The sequence below is a fragment of the Mustelus asterias genome, chromosome 18 (genome assembly GCF_964213995.1).
Source record: "Mustelus asterias chromosome 18, sMusAst1.hap1.1, whole genome shotgun sequence".
Taxonomy (NCBI): Eukaryota; Metazoa; Chordata; class Chondrichthyes; order Carcharhiniformes; family Triakidae; genus Mustelus; species Mustelus asterias.
The window spans coordinates 69,519,337-69,544,774 of record NC_135818.1 but is presented as its reverse complement, the minus strand read 5'-3'; the positions used below and the strand labels follow the sequence as shown (position 1 = coordinate 69,544,774).

At 45.7% G+C, this 25,438-nt stretch overlaps 1 protein-coding gene across 1 annotated transcript in view; it reads right to left on the bottom strand.

The window, feature by feature from the left end:
* unc79 (unc-79 homolog, NALCN channel complex subunit) overlaps nt 1-25,438 on the bottom strand; it is a 152,604-nt gene that overhangs the window by 114,459 nt on the left and 12,707 nt on the right. Inside the window, exons 4-9 of the mRNA XM_078233206.1 lie at nt 24,799-24,928; nt 21,707-21,771; nt 17,333-17,421; nt 16,826-16,866; nt 6,838-6,866; nt 512-741 (exon numbers count right to left, since the gene is read on the bottom strand). Coding sequence (XP_078089332.1) covers nt 512-741; nt 6,838-6,866; nt 16,826-16,866; nt 17,333-17,421; nt 21,707-21,771; nt 24,799-24,928 — 584 coding nt within the window. The remainder of the gene's footprint in view (nt 1-511; nt 742-6,837; nt 6,867-16,825; nt 16,867-17,332; nt 17,422-21,706; nt 21,772-24,798; nt 24,929-25,438) is intronic.

The window sequence follows — 25,438 nt, the reverse complement described above, 5'->3', positions numbered from 1 at the left end:
AGACAACAAGTAGAGTTCTAAAGCACTTGTCCACCAGAAGAAAAATGTTTGATTGATAGCTCAGGCAGCCTGATCTCTGCTGTCAATTTCACAATCTGTACACAATTTACGTGATTTCAAGGGTTTATGGATCTTTTTACACTTTAAAGTTTCTGGATGATGGAGACTTTTATTAGCTTGCAGTGAAAGGAATTTTCTTTAGAACAAATGCCTAAATGTTTGATCAAAGAAATGGGGTTAAGGAGTGTTTCAAAGAAAGAGAGGTAGATGGGTTGAGAGATTTAGAGGGGGAATCCCAGAGTCTAGGGGTGAGGCAGCTAAAAGCAAAAGTAAATCTGAAGTCTGTACTTTTAAACTGATTCATTATAGTGCACGTAATGTTTTTCATACAAGCGTTAAGCCTATTATTATATATTTGTGGTTAATCATTACAAATGTGACAGAGTACATAACACCCATTACAGTATGTCATCAAAAACATCTATTTTTAAGCATGAATATTATTGATTACCTGACTACTGATTCCACAGTGCAGACTAGTTCCTCTGCACCACACTCTCTGGTGTTCATCGGAGGGGGCGAAGTCTGGTAAAGGTGCGTCTCTGCTGCAGCACCAATCTCACTGCTATGGTGGTTGTAGTGACACCTTTTGCAGTAGCGCACTGGCCTGTTTCCATGGCGACCACAGCATCCTGCTGAGAAGCAGGTAACAATGGCTCTCCGAACGTGTGAGCTACAATTCTTATGAGGAGCAAAACCTTCATGTTAATTTAAAAAAGCCACAAGTTTAAACATTTTATTACTAGAAAACATTGTATGGGCTATTGTCAATTGCTAAACTTCCAAACAGCTCCACGATGCATATCATGATGGAGTGGCCAACAACTTTGGATGTATTCTGATACTTATTTGCTGTTGACGAAACATCATGGAGCAACTTAAAATTAATGTCTGCTTGCATGTTTTAATTTGCCACGTCATTTTGGTTATATTTTAGAAATTTCTGGACAACCCACTGAGATACAGGTCAGATGGGAATCTTAGCAGCTGTCCAGTCGTCAATACATGCAATAAAAGTATAGGGCAGGATCTTCCAAGCGTTCACGCCCCGTTGCTCTGCAAGTGAGGATGGAGAATTTTGCGTTCAGCCAAATCTCCATTCACATCAACGTGACCAGAGAATCTCGCCAGCATGAACAGCAGGAAGCTTCCGCCCATAATACCTGTAGAGAAAATCAGTTAACTTTTCATAGAATCCCTACAGTGCAGAAGGAGGCCCATTCAGTCTGGATCGACCACAATCCCAGGCAGACCCAATTCTCATAACCTCTCATATTTACCCTGCTAATCCCCCTGACACTAGAGTTAACTTAGCATGGCCAATCAACCTAGCCCGCACATCTTTGGACTGTGGGAGGAAACCAGAGCACCCGGAGGAAACCACACTGACACGGGTAGAATGTGCAAACTCCACACAGACAGTGACCCAAGACCGGAATTGAACCCAGGTCCGTGGCGCTGTGAGGCAGCAGTGCTAACCACTGTGCCACCATGCCTATGTTCAAGTGAAAGATTATCAGTTCAAAATGCTAGCTCTGTTTCTCTCACCACAGACCCAGACTGGCCTGCTGAGTGTTTCCAGCATTTCTGCTTTTATTTCAGATTTCCAGTGCCTATAGTATTTTGCTTTTCAGTTAGTGTGCTGAGTTTCCAGCTCCGCTATCTAATTTTATTTACCAAGAGGAAAAGGGATCCTAGATTTGTAACCAACCTATAAATTAGCTCACATTTACAGTCCATTCCCTCAACTATAAAGTTGGATCAATAGGAAATTCAAGGTTTCGTGAGATTAAGTTTAAAAAATATCCATTACTAACAATCTAAATTTTAAAAACAGATGTTAATGTATTTTTAATAGTGAATGACCTTCTTCTTTAATCTTGCTAAGCTAAACAAAATATTGCAGGATATTTAAGTCACCTGAAATTTCCCCCCACCCCGCCCCCATTTCACCTCACTAAAATTAACTTTCAGACCAGTCAACAAGCACCAATTCCATTGAGAAGAGTCCTGATCGGTATCTCATCCGGTCCCAATTGCAGAACACCAGGTGACCATGAGGAATCCAACATAAGAATCTCAGTGAACAGCTAAGATTTAGGGTGTACTTATGAACTACATCAGCTGGCCAGATTGTCATTCAATGTGCAGCTCTAGCCATCAGTGGGAAGTACCAGGTATCGCCATGTTCTGCTCTAAGTTCATTAATCCATCTCCCCTCCAAGGAACTATCAAATATATTGAAACATGTATCTCAGCTTCACATGAGAATTTACATGAGCAGTTACATGTCATCAGGACCATCAAAGCTAACTGTATTTTATATACTTAATGCCCAGTGGTGGACACTGCTCAGTTGATCAGCAAAACAAGTAACCAATCCTTTTATTTTGTTTAAATAAAATTATTGTTCTCCTTTTGTTAACATCAAATCAAATACAGGGCTGAAATTCTTTCCCACTTTGAAATTAATTCCAGTTGACCTGCAGACACCAGCTGATAAATTCAGTACTTTGCAGGAGATCAAACTGGATAGAGGATCCACATCACTGCTGACCCATCCCTGTTTCCGCAACCTGCTTTACTGTCACACCTGTATTCTCTGGTCATTGCTCATTACTTAACAATATCAAATCACTTTAGAAATGAGAAGCTGATATTAATTGTTGATCGCATATCTGGAGTAAAACTGCACAAATTATCGGAGTTGTAAAATTATATTTTAAAAGATTTAGATAGATTATTTAAGTCACTTAAAGATTTAGATCAATTTAGATCAAGATTTAAGTCAATTAAAGATTTAGATAGATTGGGCGGCACGGTGGCACAGTGGTTAGCACTGCTGCTTCACAGCTCCAGGGTCCCATGTTCGATTCCCGGCTTGGGTCACTGTCTATGTGGAGTTTGCACATTCTCCTTGTGTCTGCGTGGGTTTCCTCCGGGTGCTCCGGTTTCCTCCCACAGTCCAAAGATGTGCGGGTTAGGTTGATTGGCCAGGTTAAAAATTGCCCCTTAGAGTCCTAAGATGCATAGGTTAGAGGGATTAGTGGGTAAATATGTGGGGGTAGGGCCTGGGTGGGATTGTGGTCGGTGCAGACTCGGTGGGCCGAATGGCCTCCTTCTGCACTGTAGGGTTTCTATGATTTCTATGATTCTATGACTTAAAGGAGGAAAGAGTTTGTTTGCAGCAAATAGAAAAAAAAATACTACAAGCAAAAGAAATGTACTGCCCTTCCATCCTGACCTCCTCCCACCTCCAGAAATGGAAAAAAGTAAACAAGATTTTTCTCTCGATTAAAAATGACCAAAATGTTCTGGCAGCACAGCAATTCGCTTTATCTATGTGCTATATGAAAGAGTGTTAGGCACAGTTATTCATTGCTTCATTTCTTCCTACAATGTGGTTCTCTAGTGAGGCTAGTGATTGGGGCAGCGCGGTGGCACAGTGATTAGCACGGCTGCCTCGCAGCGCCAGGGACCCGGGTTCAATTCCGGTCCTCGGGTGACTTGTCTGGGTGGAGTTTGTATGTTCTCTCCGTGTCTATGTGGCTTTCCTCCGGGTGCTCCAGTTTCCTCCCACTCTCCAAAAGTGTGCGGGTTAGGTGGTTTGGTCATCTAAGTTGCCCCTTAGTGTCAAAGGAATTAGCAAAGTAAATTTGTGGGGTTATGGGGATGGGGCCTGGGTGTGTTTGTTGCCAGCGCAGGCTTGATGGGCCAAATGGCCTCCTTCTGCACTGCAGGGATTTTATGGTTCTCAGCATTTCCCCATTGGGAGCAAAGGAAAACTGTGAAGGGAAGTTCAAATGGCTCCATTCTCAAGCAGCTCCTGTTGGTCAGTTCCATAGCAACAATGATTTTTTTTTAAGACTACATAACAATTAATTGAGCAGCATTGGCTCTAATGAGGAAAGGCTTTTAATAAATGGACACCATTGGAGGCGGCTGAACGCACTGCAAGACTGGAGTGCCGGCCAACAGTAGATTTCACTGCGGCTTCCCTTTGATGCAGATAAGCAGTTTGGAGGGGGAGCTGGTTAATAAATTATGTGCCCCAAGTAAGAAAGGAATAGCAACATTAACACAATGGAATATTTCCAATTTTTTCCACCACAGCCATTGTAAATTATGCGGAAGGAAATGCAATTAAATGAGAGTTGAAATTACAACAGCATGTATTAAAAATTTAAAGCAACAACCAATAACCATTATTATATATGATTATCTATTCAATAACTTGCTGATTTTTCATGGTGACTTAGCGTATGTTATGAATTTAAGTAACTTAGTGCAAGAGAGACCACGATTCTTCAGATGATATTAAATTTATACACTGATGTATATCATCTGTTATTTGTGCCTATTCTGTACCTAAGCAAAATGGATACACAAATACCCAAAGCAATCAGGAGAATACTTCAGAGAAAAAGCCTGACAGAAACTCCTTTCTCTTAAAGACACAATAGCACCAAGTGAATCTCTTTCATGTTGAATAAATGAAGCAGCAACTGAAACAAGTTCCGCCATTGTGACCAATATAGCCAATCATTAAATCACAGACGTCCTTGTGGGAAAAAAAATATTTAACTCATCTTTAGACACCACTGTAACAATATAGTCTCCTCAAAGTTCAGGTTATTGGGTTATGTTCTAAATTAAATTTTAAATTATGCTTTTTCGTTTTTTTTTCTCGAGCATTTATTTCAATTTCCTATTTCAAAGGCTTTATTGTAAAATATGCAAATTAAAAGTATGTACTTTGGAAGAGAAGATGGTAATTTACATTTCTGAAGTATTTAAAGAATGAGAAAAACAGCGATGGGAAGCTTTTTTAGTTGGAGGATGGTTAGTCTAAAATCAAATAGTCTTTGTATCACATTTGCAGCATGTTCTGATGCTAACAACACACGTTTTTGTCGAGCAGGGGATTTTTCAATGGTTATTTCTTCTTTGTCATAAATTATATTTATTCATCCTCTTCCCAAATTTAATTAACCTCGCAAAAAGATTGCCACCATACAGTTTACCTAAATTTCAATAACTATTAATTCGTGTAACAACATATTAAAATATTGCTGTGGTTGAAGAAAGATAACTTTATTAAACTTAATGGGCAGCATTTTCCACGCAACCCACCACGTGTTTCACCTCAGTGGAGGTGACCCGCCACTGGCCAGGAGCGGAATCTTAAAGTTAATTTATTAGTCACATGTAAGACTTACATTAACACTGCAATGAAGTTACTGTGAAATTCCCCTAGTCGCCACAGTCCAGTGTCCGTTCGGGTCAATGCACCTGACCAGCACGTCTTTCAGAATGTGGGAGGAAACCGGAGCACCCGGAGGAAACACACATAGACATGGGGAGAATGTGCAAACTCCACACAGTGACCCAAGAATCGAACCTGGGTCCCTGGCGCTGTGAAGCAGCAGTGCTAACCACTGTGCTACCGTGCCGCCCCATCTTCTGGTGCTGGGTGATGTCAGTGGGGTTTTCCATTGAATGCACCCTTGTTGCCAGGAAACCCATGGCGGGGATGCGCCATCGGCAGGACCGGAGGATCCCGTCGGCGTAAATGGTCGGAAAATCTTGGCCAATATTTTTTTTTTCTCTTTTCTGGTCAAAGTCATTATTATATTTTAACGTGTCCTGCAAACTGGGTAGAGCAAAGTTAATTAGTTTCCCTTCTGTGAGACAAACTGGTCTGGCACTGAAACCAAAAGGACAGAAACAGCAACAAGAAGCCATATAAAAACATAAAGTTGACTGCTTCAACACAATGAAGAATGCACATCCAGCTGTCAAATACTTGTACAATCAGCCACAGTGTAAGTACACTGACGTTTTTGTTAGAGATGTTCGATTATGATTGCAATTAAGAGTTCCAATGCTTCAAGCAATATATGCAGGACAGGGATGTCAAATTAATCACAAATAATATAAATATAAACCAATTAATACAGCATTTGACTGGTATCTTTCAACTGCAATAATTCTAAAGTGAAGGGCTGAATTATATTAACATTACATCATGAGAAAAATAGACTTTTTGTGTGACGGTAGAAACATAAAGATCTATTCACTTCCACTGGCCATAGTCTAGGAGGGCTAGGATGGATTAACTATCCAACACAGTTTTTCTACCTTGTGGTGCCATTAATTTATTTTCAAATTCTGTGCCTTTTCATTCCTTTTTTTGGAAAGAATTAGGAGTGAATTTTACCATCCCGTCCACCATGGGAATCGGGGCGGGCAAGGGGTGGACCATGGAAAGGTCCGTTGATCTCGGATGGGATTTTCCGGTTTCAAGGTGAGTGAGGCTGGAAAATCCTGCCCATTCTTCTTTGTTTTGTAAACTACCAAAAGAACCTGTTTCTTCCCATTGTATCTGTGAAATTCTGCACAAAAGCAAGTGTTTAAATAAATCTATTAATATTAATGCATCTGCATGAAATGTAACTTTCTTTTGCTATATAAGTAACAGCACCCTGGGCACTGGCAGTTTTGGACTGCAGTTGAGATAAAATTCAGCCCTTTGTTCACTTGTTTTCCTTCAGTTGATAATGTTGAGTTTTTTCCTGAACCATTGGATTTTTTTTGTTTTAAATTTAGTTGCCTGAAACACTGACAAACTCAGTTACAACACAAGTGCAGTATGCAGCCTGGTGATCAAACATAAACGACTGCACGATGGGATAAGCTGCAGGAGTGCACCAATGAACCACTGGACAAAAAGCACAACCACTGGAACTTTTCCATCAGACTCCAAACTGGTCTTACCTTCTTCTGACAAATAGCAGAAATTTCAGCTGTAAAGGGCGAAGATGTACAAACGGATCAAAATGAACAAACATTTTGCAATCATTACTGGGATTGGTCACAGATTAGCTTTCTGCAAAGAAATACACTCACGGCAATATTTTAACGAAGAAAGCAGAAACATATAAATGGCATAAAACAATGGCAAGGCTCTCTTGATTCCACATGTCGATTGGCAATGGGGCTTATTTAAAGGCTCTGAAAATGTTGATTGTGCAATGAGAATTGGACATGGCTTGAGACATGCGTGCTCTCAGTCTGCACCAGAAGTGCACAGCATGTCATATCGGTATGGGTACTCACCTGAAATTGGCATTAGGCCCATCGTTTCTGAAAATGAAGAGCCTAGCACAAATTAAACTACCCTCACAAAGTTTACTTGCAACTGACTACAGCATGTGCTGTGCAGGCTGAGATCAATTTCTGCAGATGCACAGCAGCTAAGCCAGTGCTTCTTAAATGAACCACCGTCAGTTATGCTATGCGGGCCACTGACAGCCACTGCTCCCCTCCAGCCCAATTGCCTCATCTCTAGGACTCACCTCAATCACTCCTCCCTAATTGTCATCAAATTGGGCCAGGTTTGAGCTGTGGTCATGAACCCCTAAGAGGAGTCGGGAACACTGGACTGCATTGGGGAAACCTTCCAAAAAAGTAAGTTCAAAATATTCCCCACATACCTCTGATTCGTCGCTCTGTCCTTCTATACACCCCTATGGCTGCTCATGTCCCCAGTGTCAAGCTCTGGCCTTCCACTCACATCCAAGGGGCCCTCTAGGCCCCTATGCCAAGTTCTGCCCTAATCCCTATAGCGTCTCATATTTCCTCCCCAAGCTATGGCACCTCCACGCCCATTGACCTTCTTTCTGTACACTTTCTAGAATAGGGTTGTCCAACTTTTTGCACAAGTGACCACACTTCAATATATCCTCAGGGGCCAATGAACAAACTTCTGAAAGATCAGGTTCGGCATACCATTCAATATGAATTTCAGAAAAAGTTGAGGTACGAAGGAAACAAATTTCTGAACAAAAAAGTGTCCAATCAATAAATTGATCATTTAAAAAAATAAGTTATTAATAAAGATGACCGTTAGAGTGAGTGTGAGAGAGTGTGTGTGCCCAGCTCAAATCCCTTCACCCACACTGTGTGTGGGGGTGAGGGTGAGTGAGAATCCTGAGACTGAGAATGAGCTGGACACACACGCACACTCAGATTCACTCTCTCATATACTTACTAACTCTTGCACACACACACTCTAACACATATTCACTCACACACACCGCAGAAACACACACTCGCTCTCTCACACACACTCAATCTCGCCCTCTCATAGTCACTCTCTCACACAGACACTCCCTCTCACATACTCGTGCTTTCTCAAATACTTGCACTCTATCTCTCTCGCACTCATGCTCTCACACACTCATGCTCTCTCTCACACTCTCTCTCACGCTCACTCTCTCTTACACACAAACTATCTCTCTCTCTGTCTCATACACACTCACTCTCATGCACACTCATGCTTTCTTTCTCTCTCACACATTCGCAGACTCTCTTACACACAGACCTGCCCTCTCTCTTATCCACTATATGCACAGGGTTAATTGGTTCAAGGAAGTAGTGATTAATGGACATGAAAATGTCATAGCTTAGGATAAGGGCATGAGGCCAAGCGAGTTGGTGGAAGAGCAGAGCTTGACATAAGGGGCATTAGGGGAATAGGGGGTGGGAAAAGGGGCAGATGGGGACATAGGGGCTGAGTGGGGGCATGAGGTAGTATGGATGGATTATGGCGGTATTTGGAGGGTGAAGGGGGTGTGAGGTGTAAGGGATAGAGGGCATTTGTGTTTTTATTGAACTGGGACAAAGCCCTGTGGCACCAAACTAGGCTGTTTAAACAGACCACCTCTGCCTCTGGCAGCCCCTATGGCTGCCTCCACATTTCCTCTCTGGTCAGCAGGCCCAACTCCAACTCTCACCGCCCCCTCAATAATGAAGATCCCATCTTTGTGGGCTATTGCTCCCGAGGCAGACTCCCCCTACCCACCCAGAGGATAAAAGTCCGGGCCTTATTACCCAATCAACAACAGTCAATGGTAATTCCACACTTCTGTCAATTCCTTAACTGGTGAGAAGAGCTAATAATACATGATTTATATCATATACTGCTTGCACATTCAAGCACATAGGACTTTCTTTTTCTTTTCTGCTTTTTGTAATGCCTTCACCAGCAATTATTTTTTGGCAAGGGCATTTATTTAATGGCAAGGGTGTAGGTTTCAGCAGTACCTATCAATATGATGCCAATTCCGTTGCTATGGAAAGTTTGAGAGAAATTATTTTAAACAGGAGTGCATCCAAAAGCCATTAAGGACACAGTATCCTTATGTATGCACATTTTGCTTTCCACCAAAAGTTGGCACAAGTTTGAAGGAGTTAACTTACCAGCAAGAATTGCAAGGAGAAATGGGAGGGTTTGAGGCTCATTTTGCTCTCATTTTACCTAGAATTTCTATGACCAAGGCACTCAAGTGTGCGAGAGATTCTTTCCATGTCCCTGCAAATTGTGTATTTCTTGGACTTATGAGCATTCTATAATGGAAGGGATAATGACAGGAATTTCAAAAGGGAGGAGGTCAATATTTCTTCAACAGTATGAGTTGTGATAAAGCCAGCAAACAAGTCATGCCAACAGTGCCCACATAGCTCCTAGCAACCAGCTCAAAAGCTGCACATTGGCAGTGATCAACATCTCACTCTCTCAGAAAGTGAAAATGGTTTTAGGGAACCTAAAAAGACTTAATGAAGACAACATTTAAAATTAAATACAACTAAATACATTTTGAACCATATTTCTGCCTGCAAGCTTGGGGAACTCTCTGCATATCAAGATAAAGGAATACATATTCAATTTTTAAAAAATTTATTCCTTTCTCAAAGTTACAAAGCCAATGAGCAGAGTGGACAGGGCAAGCCCTTCATCCTGAGCTCTGATGAAGGGTCATTCTCAAAAAGTTGGCTCTATTCTCTCTCCACAAATGCTGAGTTTCTCCTGCATTTTCTGTTTTTGTTTTAGATTCAGCATCCGCAATATTTTGCCTTAAACCCTAAATACATCATCTTGTTTGCTCCAAAAAAATCAATTCAAATTCAAATTGAATCCAATTTATGGTCTTCAAGAGAGAGACAAACAAGATCCAAGTTGACAATCATAGAATCCTTACAGTGCAGAAGGAGGCATTTCGGTCCATCGAGTCTGCACCAATAACAATCCCACCCAGACCCTATCCCCATGTCCCCACGTATTTCCCCTGCTAATCCTCCTGACACCAAGGGCAATTTATCATGGCCAATTCACCTTACCCAGACATCTTTGGAGTGTGGGAGGAAACCCACGCACACACGGGGAGAACATGCAGACTCCACACAGTCAGTCATCCAAGGCTGGAGTTGAGTCCGGGTCTCTGACGCTGCGAGGCAGCAGTGCTAACCACTGGGTCGCCATGCCACCCAAGATAAGGGATCCAATCTTGGGCTTGATCTGACACTTGTTAAAAATCTTTTACTCCATCCTTAAAGTTACAAAGCCAATGCTCATAGTGGACCGGGCAAACCTGAATCCATGCCTTGCTTGCTCAAAAAAACAAATTCAAAATCCCATTGGATCCAATTCATGGTCCCCATAAAAGGGACAAACAAGGTCCAAGCTGACAAGATAAGGCATTGCACCTCATCTTGTGTTTGATCCGACCAACACTTAATTTTACCCAAAAGGCAGAGAAGCAATTCCCACCTCCCACATCCATCAGGCAGGAATAGGAGTGGCAATGCATTGAAAATTACAGAGCGCCTATCACCCTGTTGCCACCAAGGTCAAGGTGACTGCGATTTTGGTGGGGCCTTGAAATCGACGGCCCAGGAAATTTTGAATAGATGAAGCGGACTTGGCATGGCATTAAAGGAACTGCTACAGACTCCTCAAAACAATTACCACAAGGTTTTAAAACAATTTTTGCAGGGCTAAAATAGATACATTCCAGATGTCCACTGCCCTGCAAATCTCCCCTGGGATTGCCTCCTCCTCTTTCCCAGTTAATTTATTTGCACTGGCTGGGTTCCACACTGAATCATCCAGATTTGTGTCTCTCCCCTCAATCAGCAAGCTGCTCCAAAAGTGCAATCCCCAACAGAGTGGTAATGAGGCCTGACTGCGACAATAGTGCAGAATTCCATAAAATCAGCATGTCAAGGCAATGGTAGCGATTCTCCCAGCAACATTCTAAGTGTCGAATTCACATGAAAACTGGAGTAAATCACGCTGGTTTTTTCAGCGGAAGTTTCAAAATGAATCTCCCACACTCTGTGCACTGCAGAGGGCACTAGTCTACATCACTCTGAAAAGCTGGGGGAGGGACCCATTCCCGCTGAAGAGGTGAAATCAGAGCACTGAGCGGGGACACATGCGCACATCCTTGCGCATGCGCATATCCTTGGGAGATCGCTGATCAAATCCTCCCAGCATTGAAATCGCTGGCCTCAAATCCCCCACAGACATTGCTGGCTGCTCACCCCCTACCCCCGCCAAAGAACCACTGGCCTCCTGGCCTCCCTATCCCCCACTAACCTGGACATCGCTGGCCTCCCCAATCCTCCCCGCCACTTCACACACAGAGCACTGCACTGCCAAACACACCCCCTGCCTGTGAGCATTTCCCCTCGTGAGAACCCCTCCCCCGCCAGACACAGTACCTTGTAGAGTGAGCGCCCCGAGCAATGTACCGCTCCCACCACCCCCCGCCCCCAATCCCTCCCCACACAATACCTTGTTGAGTTCACCCAATCAGCACCTGCGGAGATGGCTCACCCTCTATTGAAACCAGGTTACCTGTACATTATTCTCAAGGAAATTTACCTAATGGGCCCATAAATGGTCCAAAGTGACTGCGCCTGAATTCCTTTAACAAGCCAGAGCTGTACACAAGCTGCAATTATGGACACACAGCCAGTCACGATAGGAAGATGGCCCCAAAGAAAAGTGCACTGAGATTTGTGGAGAGTGAGCAGGCCCGCCTGCTACATGAGGTGGAAGAGAGGTGCCAGCTGCTCTACCCCACTCAGGACCGTCACCCAAGGGGTCACGCAGCAAGCGCGTTTTGGGAGACGGTGGCATTGTCTGTGGATGCCAGGGCACTGACCCCTTGGTCAGTGGTGTCGCAAGAAAATGAATGACCTTCTCCGGGCTGCAAGGGTGAGAGTGCATCCCATTCTGAAATCTGTACATGTGCTGTGCCTACAATGTCAAAACATCCCCATTCACCTCAAGGGCAGCCACCAATGCCCCCCCTCCCCGCCTCAGTACTGACTCTAAGCCCCCCCTTGCCCCCCCCCACCCCACCTCCCCCCCAATCAGCCCCACCCTAGTGTGGACCCATTTTCCAGAAACGGCCATGACAAGGTCCCCAACCCCGACACACATTGCACCCCATGTCCTTCCATGCATCATGCTTTCAATCCCCCTTATGTCCCCACAGGAGACAAGCGCGCACAACTGCCATGAAAGGGAGAAGACTGGTGGGGGTGTCCCAAAGCTGCGGATACTCAGTGTATGAGCAGCGTGCCCTGGAGCAGGAGGGAACGTGCCTCGAATGGTCACTGGCCAGTTCGGCATGCAAGCGAGCATCAGCTGAACCCTATTCCTAAGTCTTCTTTGAAGTAAGTGCCAAGCTGTGCGGCTGTTTTTCCCTCCCTTCCTCTAATGTGTGCTCTTTTTTATAGTGCTCAACCCTGATGCACCAGGCCCTTCTGGCATTGGCGCCCACCCTTCTGCTCCTGAAGATAGCCCACTGGATACCTCAGCCAACACCTCGGAGGGGGGCCCTGAAGAATCCGCCGAGGACAGCACCAGTGAATCGGCACAGGCATCAACAACACAACCAACCAACACGGAGACTATCACCACAGTGCGTCATGCTAGTGCTGAGGCTTCTGGGTCACTTACTGGTGAGCACATCACAGCCGCTGATGCACAACCGGGTGGAGGCGGGCACATCCGAGGGCTCAGGCACACAGAAGGCTGCCGGAGGTGAGGATTCAGCTAGCCGCAAGCCAAGTGCCGGGCTTCAGGGTTCATTGGTCCCCAAGCTGGTGGGGATGCATCAGAAAACCCGGGGAGTTGTGGATGGGCTGTCAGCAACCATGCTGCGACTGCAAGGCTGTTTAGAGGAGTCAAACAGAGTGCTGTCGCAGAAGGTGGTGTCAGCACAGCGTGATAACCAAGCCAACACTGCAAGGTGGCATCCGCAATGGAAAGTCTGGCACAGGGACCTGGCCTCATAGATAATGGGCTCCAGGCCATCTTGGAGACACAGCGGGCCACGGCCGAGGGTGTCACCAGCATCCTGGAGGCACATTGGTCCATGGCCATGGATGTTCAGCTGGCCATGGCAGGTGCTTTCGCTGGGATTCTGGAGACACAGCAGACTGTGTCTGTGAGCCCCGACAATTTAACCCAGTCTCAGAAGGCTAATGCTGAGGGGCTCCAGAACCTGGCTCGTTCATAGAATGCTGTAGCAGAGGGGCTCCAGAGCTCGGCCGAGTCGCAGAGGGCCAGGGCTGAGGGGTCACAGACCATGGGGCAAATACATCTGGGCCTCCAAGATGTGGCAGAGCCAGGTGACACCAGAGCTTCTGGAGCTCAGTCCAGCTACCCTGGCATCCCAAGGAATGTCCCTGGGGCCTATGGGCACCCCGAGGGAGAAGGAAGGGCTAGAGCCCATGCCAAGGCCTCCCACCCAGGAGACTCTGGATGTTGAGAGATCTTCCGATTTCTGCCCTTCCTCATACCGGGGCATCTCAGAGCCAGTTCGATGAACAGGGTGGCACAGAAACATCAGTATCATTCACAAGTCGGCCGGGGCCCAGCAGATTTCGGCCACCCAGAGGACGGCTGCCAAGGGCATCACAGGCAACGGGACGTGGATCACAGCTGAACACCTCCACCTCCGATGTGCATCCTGGGGGAGCACCTAGGCGAAGCAGTAGGCTGCACAAAATTAGAAAGTTGCAGGGTCACTAAGAGAGATGTGCGGGTTAGGTTGATAGGCCATGATAAATTGCTCCTTAGTTTCAGGGGGATTAGGAGGGTAAACATGTGGGCTTACACGGGATGGGACCTGGGTGGGTTGTCGGTGCAGGCTCGATGGGCCAAATGGTCTCCTTCTGCACTGTAGATTCCATGAGAGCATGGGTGAAGGTCAGCAGTAGTCAGCCTTTGGAAGTTTTGGAAAATGTTGAGCATAATTAAATGTTATTTTAACCTCACAGTTGTGACTAATCTGTCTCTGATTCTCCCCCCACAGAGCTGAGTGCTCCCCAATCCCACACATCGAGGCACAGACTGCTGTGCTGCATGATACCAGCGCCTTGGCCAAATGTTTTACACCGCCTGCCCTACTTTCCCCAGCAACCCCCAGACGTTGCCATCTGGTCCGTAGTAGAGTGTTGCATAGGCCTGCTCAGAGTACATGCAACGCTCTGCCATGGAGTAGGTGGCAGCATGGGCCTCATTGTAGCGGGTCTCCACCTTGGTCTCGAGCCTCCACACTGGCGTCATCAGCCATGACCTCAACGGGCTGGTCTTCAAAGAGCCCAGGAATGTCCGATTGCTTCAGCACATAGCTGTCATGGACACTCCCTGGGTGGCATGCTCAGACCTACGTGATGATCATCCGGTGCTCGCAAACGATTTGTACATTGAGAATGGAACCTCTTTTGGTTGATGAATCGTTGCCCCTCACCTCACAGAGACCGCAGGGCAATGCGTGTCCCATCCAGTGCCCACTGGACATGGGGCATCCCAGCAAAAGCGGCGAAGCCTGCAGCCCAGGCCTCCTGCTGACCCTGCCCAATATCAAAGTGGATGTATTGGCCTGCCTGGGCGAACAAGACATCTGTCACCTGGTGAACACATCTGTGGACTGAGGCCTTTGAGATCCCACACATGCCGCCACTGGGAGCCTGAAATGAACCTGTTGCGCAGAAGTTAAGGCCACATTCAACTTAACCTCTACTGGGAGCAGGTGGCCATCCCTCCCCTCAGGTGCAAGCACCTCACACAGATGCCAGGTTGTGTCCTTGGATAGGCGGAGCCGACCACAGCACATGACCTCCAACAGCCCCTCGAAAGATGTCCTGGTCTAGTACTGCCTAGGCCTCTGCATCCTCCTTCTCCTGGCCACCCTTTCAGGAGACTGTTCTCCCACCTCCTGGCCAACAGCGGCAGCCCCCTGCCCTCCTTCCCGAGGGGCTGTTCCTGGTGTGGCCTCCCTACACCCTCCACCTCCTGAGCTGCCGCCTCCTCCTTTTCAGCCACCACCATTCTGCATGGTGGGGGTTAGAGAGAGAGAGATTGATAGATACATGTCATTGCTTGCATCTACCCCAGCACCACCACCCCCATTCCTCACAGGGACCAATATCCCCACTTGTTGATGCTGGCAACACAACACAATCTGTGGTGCCATGTATCACTTGATTAGGTTGCCTGCCACTGGAATCGTTAACACTACAGGCAGGGACAGAATGCAGGTTGGTGTGCAGGTATGGCCACTGTGATCCCTTGAGCCACTGCCATAACTGCAACTAGAGCATTCCTTTCCAGGCATGTGCTGCAGGTCAGGGACATAGGGCCAGGGACAGACTCCTAATTATCACAAGATGGGTTCCCACTCACTGCAGGGTGCATGCACCCCTGCTTGGAGCACCAGCTGCCTGAACTGATTAGCCCTCAAGCAGCACATGGTGCAGTTCCCTCACCTTCCTAAAACCCCAGCAGTCAGTCCAGTCTCTCAGCAAACCGGCACTCAGTAAAGGACCCCACCCCAATGAAACAGTCCAATGGCTGAAGACAGCAGCAACACCAGCAGTCAGTGAAGGACAACACGCCATCCTACAAAGACTACATGGAACATTGCTGGACTTGAGGACAGCACTTCCAGCTCTCCAGGAAGTGCCCCACAGCAAGCAGAAAGTTCCCAGGCCCTGCCTCCAACCTCCACTGCACTCCGGGGCCTGCAGCCCCATAAGACTTACCTCTTTACTCCTGTTCAACGCTGCCACGCCAACAGCCAACTTTTATACAGCAGTTGTAAACCCTGCCAGCATAACGTCACGCCAGAGAGGGTGGGAGGGGGGAGGGGAGGGGGGGGTGAGAGACGCTAGCGGGGACGGTGATTCTAGTCACGCACCCGCTAATAACATGCTAAGGTATATAAATGCATGGTAATGTCCATTACGCTGATTTTCAGCGTGGTTCCGTCCACGCCAAAAATCTTAGGGCTGGGAGTCGCGCAGAGGCCCGGACGCCCAGCGCGAATCGGTCGCCGCTCGAGTCTCCCGGCCCGCTGCACTGAAAAATTAGGGCAGCAGGATGGGAGAATCGCCCCCAATGTTTTTAAGTTAAATTTTTATCTGCCAAAGATCAGCCACTCTTTCTGTGCAGGGAATATAGAGTGAACAATAATATCAAACTAAATTTGGTGTCTGAAGCTTTCCAAATTATTGGGCGGAATTCTCCAGCCGCTCTGATCTAAAAGCTGGAAATGGGGTTTCATATTGTCCGCAACCCGCCCGCTAAAATTCTAGTGGCGGGCGGGATGGGAGTATTCCGGCCATTATTGGCAACTTATTGTGCTCCCTGCAATAGCTTCTGTGCACATACCCAACAAAAAAGAACGACCCAAACCATTATTTTTCTTGCATATCTTTCTCGAAAGAAATAAAATCTCAGATTCATGCTGTGTATTTTTCTGTCTTACCACTCCCTCACACCGTGGTTTGTTCTAAAATGAAGTGCACAAATAAAAATGTTGCATTTCATCTGCAAAATGGTAGCGATAAACCACACCCTACTGAAGAGCTAAACAAGTATTTTCAATCCAGGACTCACCTTGTGGTAGCAGCACATCAATTAGCCATTCGCCTTGTATTCTGGAAAAAAAAAATCAGAAGTTTAAAATATGAACAGAAACACCTGGAAATAACAGCAAACCAACAGGATCCGAAAATACAGAGGGATGGGTTCACATTTTGTGTAGAAATCATCATCTCAAACTGAAAAAGGAAGACATGCTCTTTAAATATATTCAATTAACTTCATTTAAGCATTGCAATTAACAACAATCATGACCATATTTAAGAAACGATTGATCACACTGAGTTTCTGTACTTGCGTTGACAATCTGGCAGTTTATTATTACACATTGGGCTGATTAATAGCAAATATTTAATTAGGCCAATGCTTTATTTTATAAAATAATAGGGACCACAGAAGAGTTTCATGTAAAGTTTGCTGCAGATGTTAATGCTTCTCACACTTATCCTCAAATGTTTAGCAATGTGTACCATAGTTGGGTTGTGTGGTGTTACCAGTATTAATTATTTAAACTGCACTCACCCTGCGATCTTTTGACTGCATTCTTCACAAAGGTATAAAGGAGGTGGCTTCTCACCTAATGCCACAGAGATGGATGGATCTATGCACATCTTCAAAAGAAAAAATTATAGAAAATCTATAATTTGGGGTATCACACTAGACTAAATGTTCATCAGAACTCACCATTATACCTTAAAATTATCTTCATTATAGATTATGGACAGGCTTTGGGGAGTCAGGAAGTGAGTCACTCGCCACAGGATTCCAAGCCTCTGACCAGCTTTTGTGGCCACAATATTCATATGGTTGGGCAAGCTGAGTTTCTATACAATGGTAACACCCGCCTGCCCCCCCCCCCCCCCCACCCCTTCCCTCACCCCCCCCAGGATGTTGATAATGGGGGATTCAGTGATAGTAATGCCATGGAAGGTCAAGGGTGATGGTTAGATTATCTGGTTAGATTTTCTCTTGTTGGAGATGGCCATTGCCTGGCACTTGTGTTACATGATGTGGAGATGCCGGCGTTGGACTGGGGTAAGCACAGTAAGAAGTCTCACAACACCAGGTTAAAGTCCAACAGGTTTATTTGCTAGCAAATACCATAAGCTTTCGGAGCAGAGCTCCTTCGTCAGATGGAGTGGATATCCACTCCATCTGACGAAGGAGCTCTGCTCTGAAAGCTTATGGTATTTGCTACCAAATAAACCTGTTGGACTTTAACCTGGTGTTGTGAGACTTCTTACTTGTGTTACAGTCAGTCCAATTCTGGATATTGTCCAGGTCTTGCTGCATTTGGGCATGGACTGGCTCAGTATGGGTGGCACGGTGGTTGGCACTGCTGCCTCACAGCGCCAGGGACCCAGGTTCAATTCCGGCCTTGGGTCACTGTCTGTGCGGAGTCTGCACATTCTCCCCACGTCTGCGTGGGTTTCCTCCGGGTGCTCCGGTTTCTTCCCACAGTCCAAAGATGTGTGGATTAGGTTGATTGGCCATGCTAAGTTGACCCTAGTCAACTTGATTAGCAGGGTAAATATGTGCAGTTCCGGGAATAGGGTCTGGGTGGGATTGTGGTCGGTGCAGACTCGATGGGCCGAATGGCCTCCTTCTGCTTTGTAGGAATTCTATGATTCTATGATCTGAGGAGTTTATAATGGTGCTAAACATTGCGTACCCCCAACTTCCTTCATCTTTCCTTTTGTGGCCATGCCTTTAGTTGCCTATGTCCCAAGCTTTGGAATTTGTTCCCTAAACCTCTCTGTCATACGCACCTCCTTTAAGAAGCTTTTTAAAACCTTTTTGACCAAACTTTAGTCACCTATCCTAATATCTCCTTATATAGCTCGGTGTCAAATCTTGCCTGATAATACTCCTGTGAAGCATCATGTGACATCAGAACATTACATAAAGACCAATGTTTACTGTTGTTATTGAGCAGCCACATGAAGTATTTTGATAGAAGGAAAAGCAAACTTGATAAGTTAAACACTTCCCAGTAGCTGGTTGTTTAGCTAACTTTTCAAATAAAAAAGACCAGTTCAAACTCAAAATTGTAAAATGTTTGAATACAAATGTCTGGTTTTGCTTCATTCCTTGTATATGTTAAAACCAGAAGTGATTTAAATGATATAATACTAAAACAACGCTCTAGGAATTAAAACAATTGGACAAGAAGATCAAAATTGATGGCAGCTAAAATAATCATGCACAACATTTTAATTGCCATTTAGACTAAAAGTGGAGTTGTTTAGATTGTCATAAACCAATTCTTAATAGACAACTGCTTGTAAACTAAACATCAATTTGAAACAATTATTCATGAAAGGTACGGGGACAGAGATGGTCAGGAGCATATATGTTTTGCTCCATTCTACGATCGAGAAGCACTGCTCAATGTATAGCAAAAGTACAGAGACATTTATGGGGGTGATTCTCCCATCCTGCCGCACTAGAGTGAAGGGGGCAATTGGGGCCCCTGAGCGGATCAGGCGGGGCGGGTGGTGGATGCCCAATGGGCATGGGCACCCTGGCAGTGCCAGCCCGTGCGCCCTGGCACTGCCCAAGGGACAAAGTGCCCAAGCCCAGGGGGCATCCTGGCATTGTCCACCAGGCATCGGGCAGTGCCAAGGCACGGGGCATGCTGGGGGCGGAGGCTAGGGGGCAATCTGTCAGGGTGGGGGTCCCGCTGCCACTCTGCATGGGGATCGATCGGGACTGGAGGGAGGCCAGCGATCGGGCCTGGCCTGGGAGGTCTGCCTCCCATGGGAGTGGGGGGGTGGGTCTGCCGGGGGATGGGGTCTGTGGGGGGGGGGATTGTCACTGCTGGGGGTGGGGGGGCTGGCAATTGTGGTGCACGGGGACGGGGGACGGGGGGGGTCAGGGCTGACCCACCAATGGATGGGGGGAGCCACGATCGGGCCATAGGGGGGTTGGGGAGGGGCAGCACTGCAAGGGTCCCAGGCTGGCCAGCGATTGAGCTGACCAGCAAACTGCAGGCTGACAGTTCGGAGCCACTGCGCCTGGACAGAGGCCCAGAACTGTCAGCCTCTGGCGTGAATAGCCACCCTCCATCCCCCACCACCCCACCTACAAGCTTTTAATTATATTCCCGATTGTGACCTCTACATTGCACAGAGTGTGAATTCCCACTGAAAAAACAATCATGATTTACATCAGTTTTCCCATGAATTCAGCATTTAGAACTTTTTTGGGAGAATCGCCCGTATTTCTCTGACACATGCTTGATTGCAACTGGTTTAAGGCTTGATAAGTGAGTGTCACCTTCATCATTGTTATACCTCAATCGCTGAGCCCCAAGGAACAAAAAGCAGAATCAAACAGAAGTGTGGGTTGACTGCAATAAATAAGAAAAGCAAACCCAGAAAGAGAAATTTCAGTGTCTTTTATTTATGTCAAACACTGAAAAACACGTGGAAGATAACTTTGAGTCGCTTTCCTCTCCCATGGAAAGTTGTCATTTTAAGCCTTCATCATACCCTCTCCAATGGAACAGCCATTTTATTGAATATATATTGAAAGCACTCCCTCCAGATTTATTTCGCCTTCATGAAGAAAGCCTTAAGAATTAACTTCAAATCAATTAAAGTGGTATCAATACAACAATACATATTTTCTTCTGCATGCTACATTTAAAAAGCTATTTTACCTCATTGTCACTCATTTAACCAAGTTTATTTATTAGACACAAGTAGGCTTACATTCACACATGAAGTTACTGTGAAAATCCCCTAGTCGCCACACTCTGGCACCTGTTTGGGTACACTGAGGGAGAATTTAGCATAGCCAATGTACTTAACCAGCACGTCTTTGGATTTGTGGGAGGAAACCGGAGCACCCGGAGGAAACCCAAGCAGACACGGGGAGAATGTGCAAACTCCACACAGACAGTGACCCAAGCTGGGAATTGAACCCGGGTCCTTGGCACTGTGAGGCAGCAGTGCTAACCACTGTGCTACCATGCCACCCCAAAAAGGAGCTGAATACCTACACATATAAATAGATGCATGAAAGAGTGCTTCCTGTAGCCACAATATTAACCTACATACTTTCCATGATCAGACCGCTTCCCACGATGATCCAATAACCCGTCCCTCTCCCCGCACTCAACATGTGTCCAACCCATCGGGTACCCTCTCCCCACAATCACCACCAGCCACGCTATTCCCCCTACTCATCTCTTTCCCAATATGTCTCCAATCTCCTCCGATCCCTTCCGACCCTCCAAATTGCTCTACACCCACCCACTGCGCCTTCTGATCTTCAGGCAACATCTCCAGGGCCTTTGATATGGCATTTCCCTTCAACAGGGTTCCAAGCCTGTTAAGATAACTGGCTTCCATGTGGGGAACCTGCTAAAAAAAAAACATGCATTCTGTGGAGTCAAAACTTCACAACACCTGGGCGGCCAGAACTCCAACCTGGAGGTTGGAAATCCTGCCCTACTGAATATCAGGGTCAGTGTCTCTGCCAAACCAGAAACGAGCTGTTCACTCTCTATGTAATGAGTGGTCTTGATCCCATGTGCCAACACAGTTCCTATATTACTTTATTCCCATTTCATTCAACCACCCATCTGTTGCTGATTTACAAAATATTCACAAACTTCAATCGGAATTCTACCTGTGCATTCTGCAACCTCACAACTCTCTGTCCTTACATTTAATTTTTTATCCATGTCGTTTTGTTGTCGAACCTCTAGTCACTGTAACAGTCTGGAATGTGAATGAGAGTCAGGCAGATTCTACATGGCGCATGCAGTCTGCTTTACCAGGCACTGAATCAGACATGTTTCAGAAAATGGTAGCAACGCACTCTGAAAAATGACCACCCCAACAATGACAACAATTTATCTCTGATAAATGGAAGAACTCACAATACCTTCACAGCAGGCTTGTTGATTGCATTCTGGCATTCGATGTGTTGACAGTGAATTGGATTCCATGCTGGAGGAAAGATGAAAACTATTAGATGCAAAAAGACACAACTGATAATTGTGGCTAACCTCTATTTTGCTGCTTTTTTGACAAATGATGCAATATTCTTAACTGATAAGTAGTCAAGTTGCACTTTTGACAGAAACAGATATTTCTGTGTTTGATTTGTTTTAATTTTAAATAGTTATGGTAATTCCATATTTAAAAATGGCTTCGACCAGCTGAGCCTCTAGATTCTTTGATGGAATTTCCTTAGTTCCCTGGAGGGCAAATTCATGTGGCAGGTTTTTCAATTAAACGACCAATGGGACTCCACGACTATTCCCATTCTTAATGAAAGAGGAGCCACCGTGAGGGCAGAAGGCAGAGCTTAAGTGTTTGCAATCATCTTCAGACAGAAGCAGATGCTCCATCTCAGCCTCCTTCTAAAGTCCACACCATCACAGAAAACAGGCTTCAGCCAAAAAAAATTAATTTCACATAAAATGAGGAACAGACTGAGCGTACAGCAGACAGCAATGGGTTTTTAAAAATTCACTCAGGGGATCTGGGTCTCACTGGCTAGACCAGAATTTATTGCCCATCCCTGATTGTCCTTGAGAAGATGATGGTGAGCTGCTTGGATCGCTGGAGTCCATGTGCTGTAGATACACCCACATTGCTGTTGGGGAATGGGGTCCCTGGATTTTGACTTAGCCATGATGTGGAGATGCCGGCTGGGGTAAGCACAGTAAGAAGTCTCACAACACCAGGTTAAAGTGCAACAGGTTTATTTGGTAGCACAAGCCACAAGCTTTCGGAGCACTGCCCCTTCATCAGGTGAGTGGGAGTTGTGTTCACAAACAGGGCATATATAGATACAAACTCAATTTACAAGATAATGGTCGGAATGCGAGTCTTTACAGGTAATCAAGTCTTCAAGGTACAGACAATGTGAGTGGAGAGAGGGTTAAGCACAGGTTAAAGAGATGTGAATCATCTCCAGCCAGAACAGTTAGTGACATTTTGCAAGCCCAAGCAAGTTGTGGGGGTTACAGATAGTGCGACATGGACCCAAGATCCCGGTTGAGGCCGTCCTCATGTGTGCAGAACTTGGCTGTCAGTTTCTGCTCAGTGATTTTGCGTTGTCATGTGTCGTGAAGGCCGCCTTGGAGAATGCTTACCTGATGATCAGAGGCTGAATGCCCATGACTGCTGAAGTGTTCCCCAACAGGAAGAGAGCACTCTTGCCTGGTGATTGTCGAGCAGTGTTCATTCACCCGTTGTCGTAGCATCTGCATGGTCTCCCCAATGTACCATGCCTTGGGACATCCTTTCCTGCAGCGTATCAGGTGGACAACATTGGCCGAGTTGCAAGAGTATGTAATGTGTACCTGGTGGATGGTGTTCTCACATGAGATGATGGCATCCGTGTCGATGATCCGACACGTCTTGCAGAGGTTGCTGTGACAGGGTTGTGTGGTGTCGTGGTCACTGTCCTCCTGAAGGCTGGGTAGTTTGCTGCGGACAATGGTCTGTTTGAGGTTGTGCGGTTGTTTGAAGGCAAGAAGTGAGGGTGTGGGGATGGCCTTGGCGAGAAGTTCGTCTTCATTGATGACATGTTGAAGGCTCCGGAGAAGATGTCGTAGCTTCTCCACTCCGGGGAAGTACTGGACGACGAAGGGTACTCTGTCCGCCATGCCCCGTGTTTGTCTTCTGAGGAGATCGGTGCGGTTTTTCGCTGTGGCACGTCGGAACTGTCGATCGATGAATCGAGCGCCATATCCTGTACTTATGAGGGCATCTTTCAATGTCTGGAGGTGTCTGTTGCGATCCTCCTCATCTGAACAGATCCTGTGTATACAGAGGGCTTGTCCGTAGGTATGGCTTCTTTAACGTGTTTAGGGCGGAAGCTGGAGAAGTGGAGCATCGTGAAGTTATCTGTGGGCTTGCGGTACAGTGAAGTGTTGAGGTGACCATCCTTGATGGAGATGCGTGTGTCCAAGAATGCAACCGATTCCGGAGAGTAGTCCATGGTGAGTCTGATGGTGGGATGGAACTGGTTGATGTCATCATATAGTCATTTCAGTGATGTCCATGTTTGAACCGAGGCTTTTATGAGGTCAGGAAATGAGTGGCCCTGGCAGAGCCTAACCTGGGCAGCAATGAGCGGGTTATTGCTAAGCAAGTGCCGCTTGATAGCACTGTTAATGACCGCTTCCATCATTTTATTATTGATCGAGTTGACTGTTTGGACGGTAATTGGCCAAGTTAGATTTGTCCTATTTCTTATGTACAGGACATACCTGGGCAATTTTCAACATGGCCAGGTTGATGAAGATCATATATACAAAGTGCACTGAAGCACCTCCACAAGGCTCCTTCGACAGCACTTTACAAATCCCTTGACCTCCATTGCCTAGAAAGACAAAGGCAGCAGGTGCGTGGGAACATCACCACCTGCAAGTTCCCCTCTAAGTCACACATCATCCTGATCTGAAATACATTGCTATTCTTTCACTGTCCCCAAATCAAGATCCTGAAATATCGTCCCAAACAACACTGCAAGCATACCTACACCACATGGGCTGCAGCACAGTAAGATGGTGCCTCACCACCATCTATTCAAGGGCAATTAGGGATAGGCAATAAAAGCTGTGCATGGGTTGCATCAATGCCCACATCCCATGAGTAAAAACTCTTACTAAATATAAAAAGCCAATGTTTATCCATAAACAAAATAAAACTAAATTATATAAAACATAAGATAATGCAATTTCTGTCAATCATCTTCCATGGGAAGGTGATGAGTTTGAGCTCATAATTGCTATGTGAGATTTCATAGTGGGCTGGCAATTTTGCTTAGCTGTCTACATCAGTAGCAAGGATGCTCTGGAAGAGCAAAGTCAAAGCAACAATTCAGCGGCCTTGCTACTTTGTTGCACCTTCCAGTTATGAGTCATCCGAAATACATAAATTAATTTTAAAGCAGCAAACTAGATCTACTAAATAGAATACATTGAGTTACATTTAAATACACATTGTCTTCAAAATTACCTGTATACTGAAGTCCCCTATATTCACAGATAGCACCTGGTGGCTTTAAATTGGGCCAGTAGTGAAAAAGCATTTGGACGGCTGGAGGCTTAACTTGAGAGGGGCCATACGCAATCACATACAACAAATCCTAAAGCAACATAGAAAAAAACGTCTTTATTTTGCAAAATCTTTGCACGCCCATATTTTTACCAGCATCACTGTAATTATATAAGGCAATTACATACTGCACTAATTATTTCTGTTAGAATTGTATGAACTACATACATCTAAAACATCAACTACAAAGAGAACAATGACTGAAATAATATGTTTTAACCATTTATTGCACTTAATTACTTACATGAAAGAAATCAAGCTAATTTTGTTCAGTTTGCAGTCAAGCTAAATGCAGCTAGAGGTGCCATGCACCAATAATTAATTTAACAGCTCTCTTTTTGACATATATAATCATTTTAATTGCATTCATGATTTTTAAAAAACAGTTGCTGTCAGCTCAAAATTATCTTTTTCTCTTTGGCTCTGCAGGTTTTTTTCAGCACCTCCTGAATGTACTGCAGCGCCCAGACATCCAGTTTTGATATACAGCCCCACCACCCCCATTCTTCGTTCGAGAAACTTGACTGAGAGTCAGGATTAA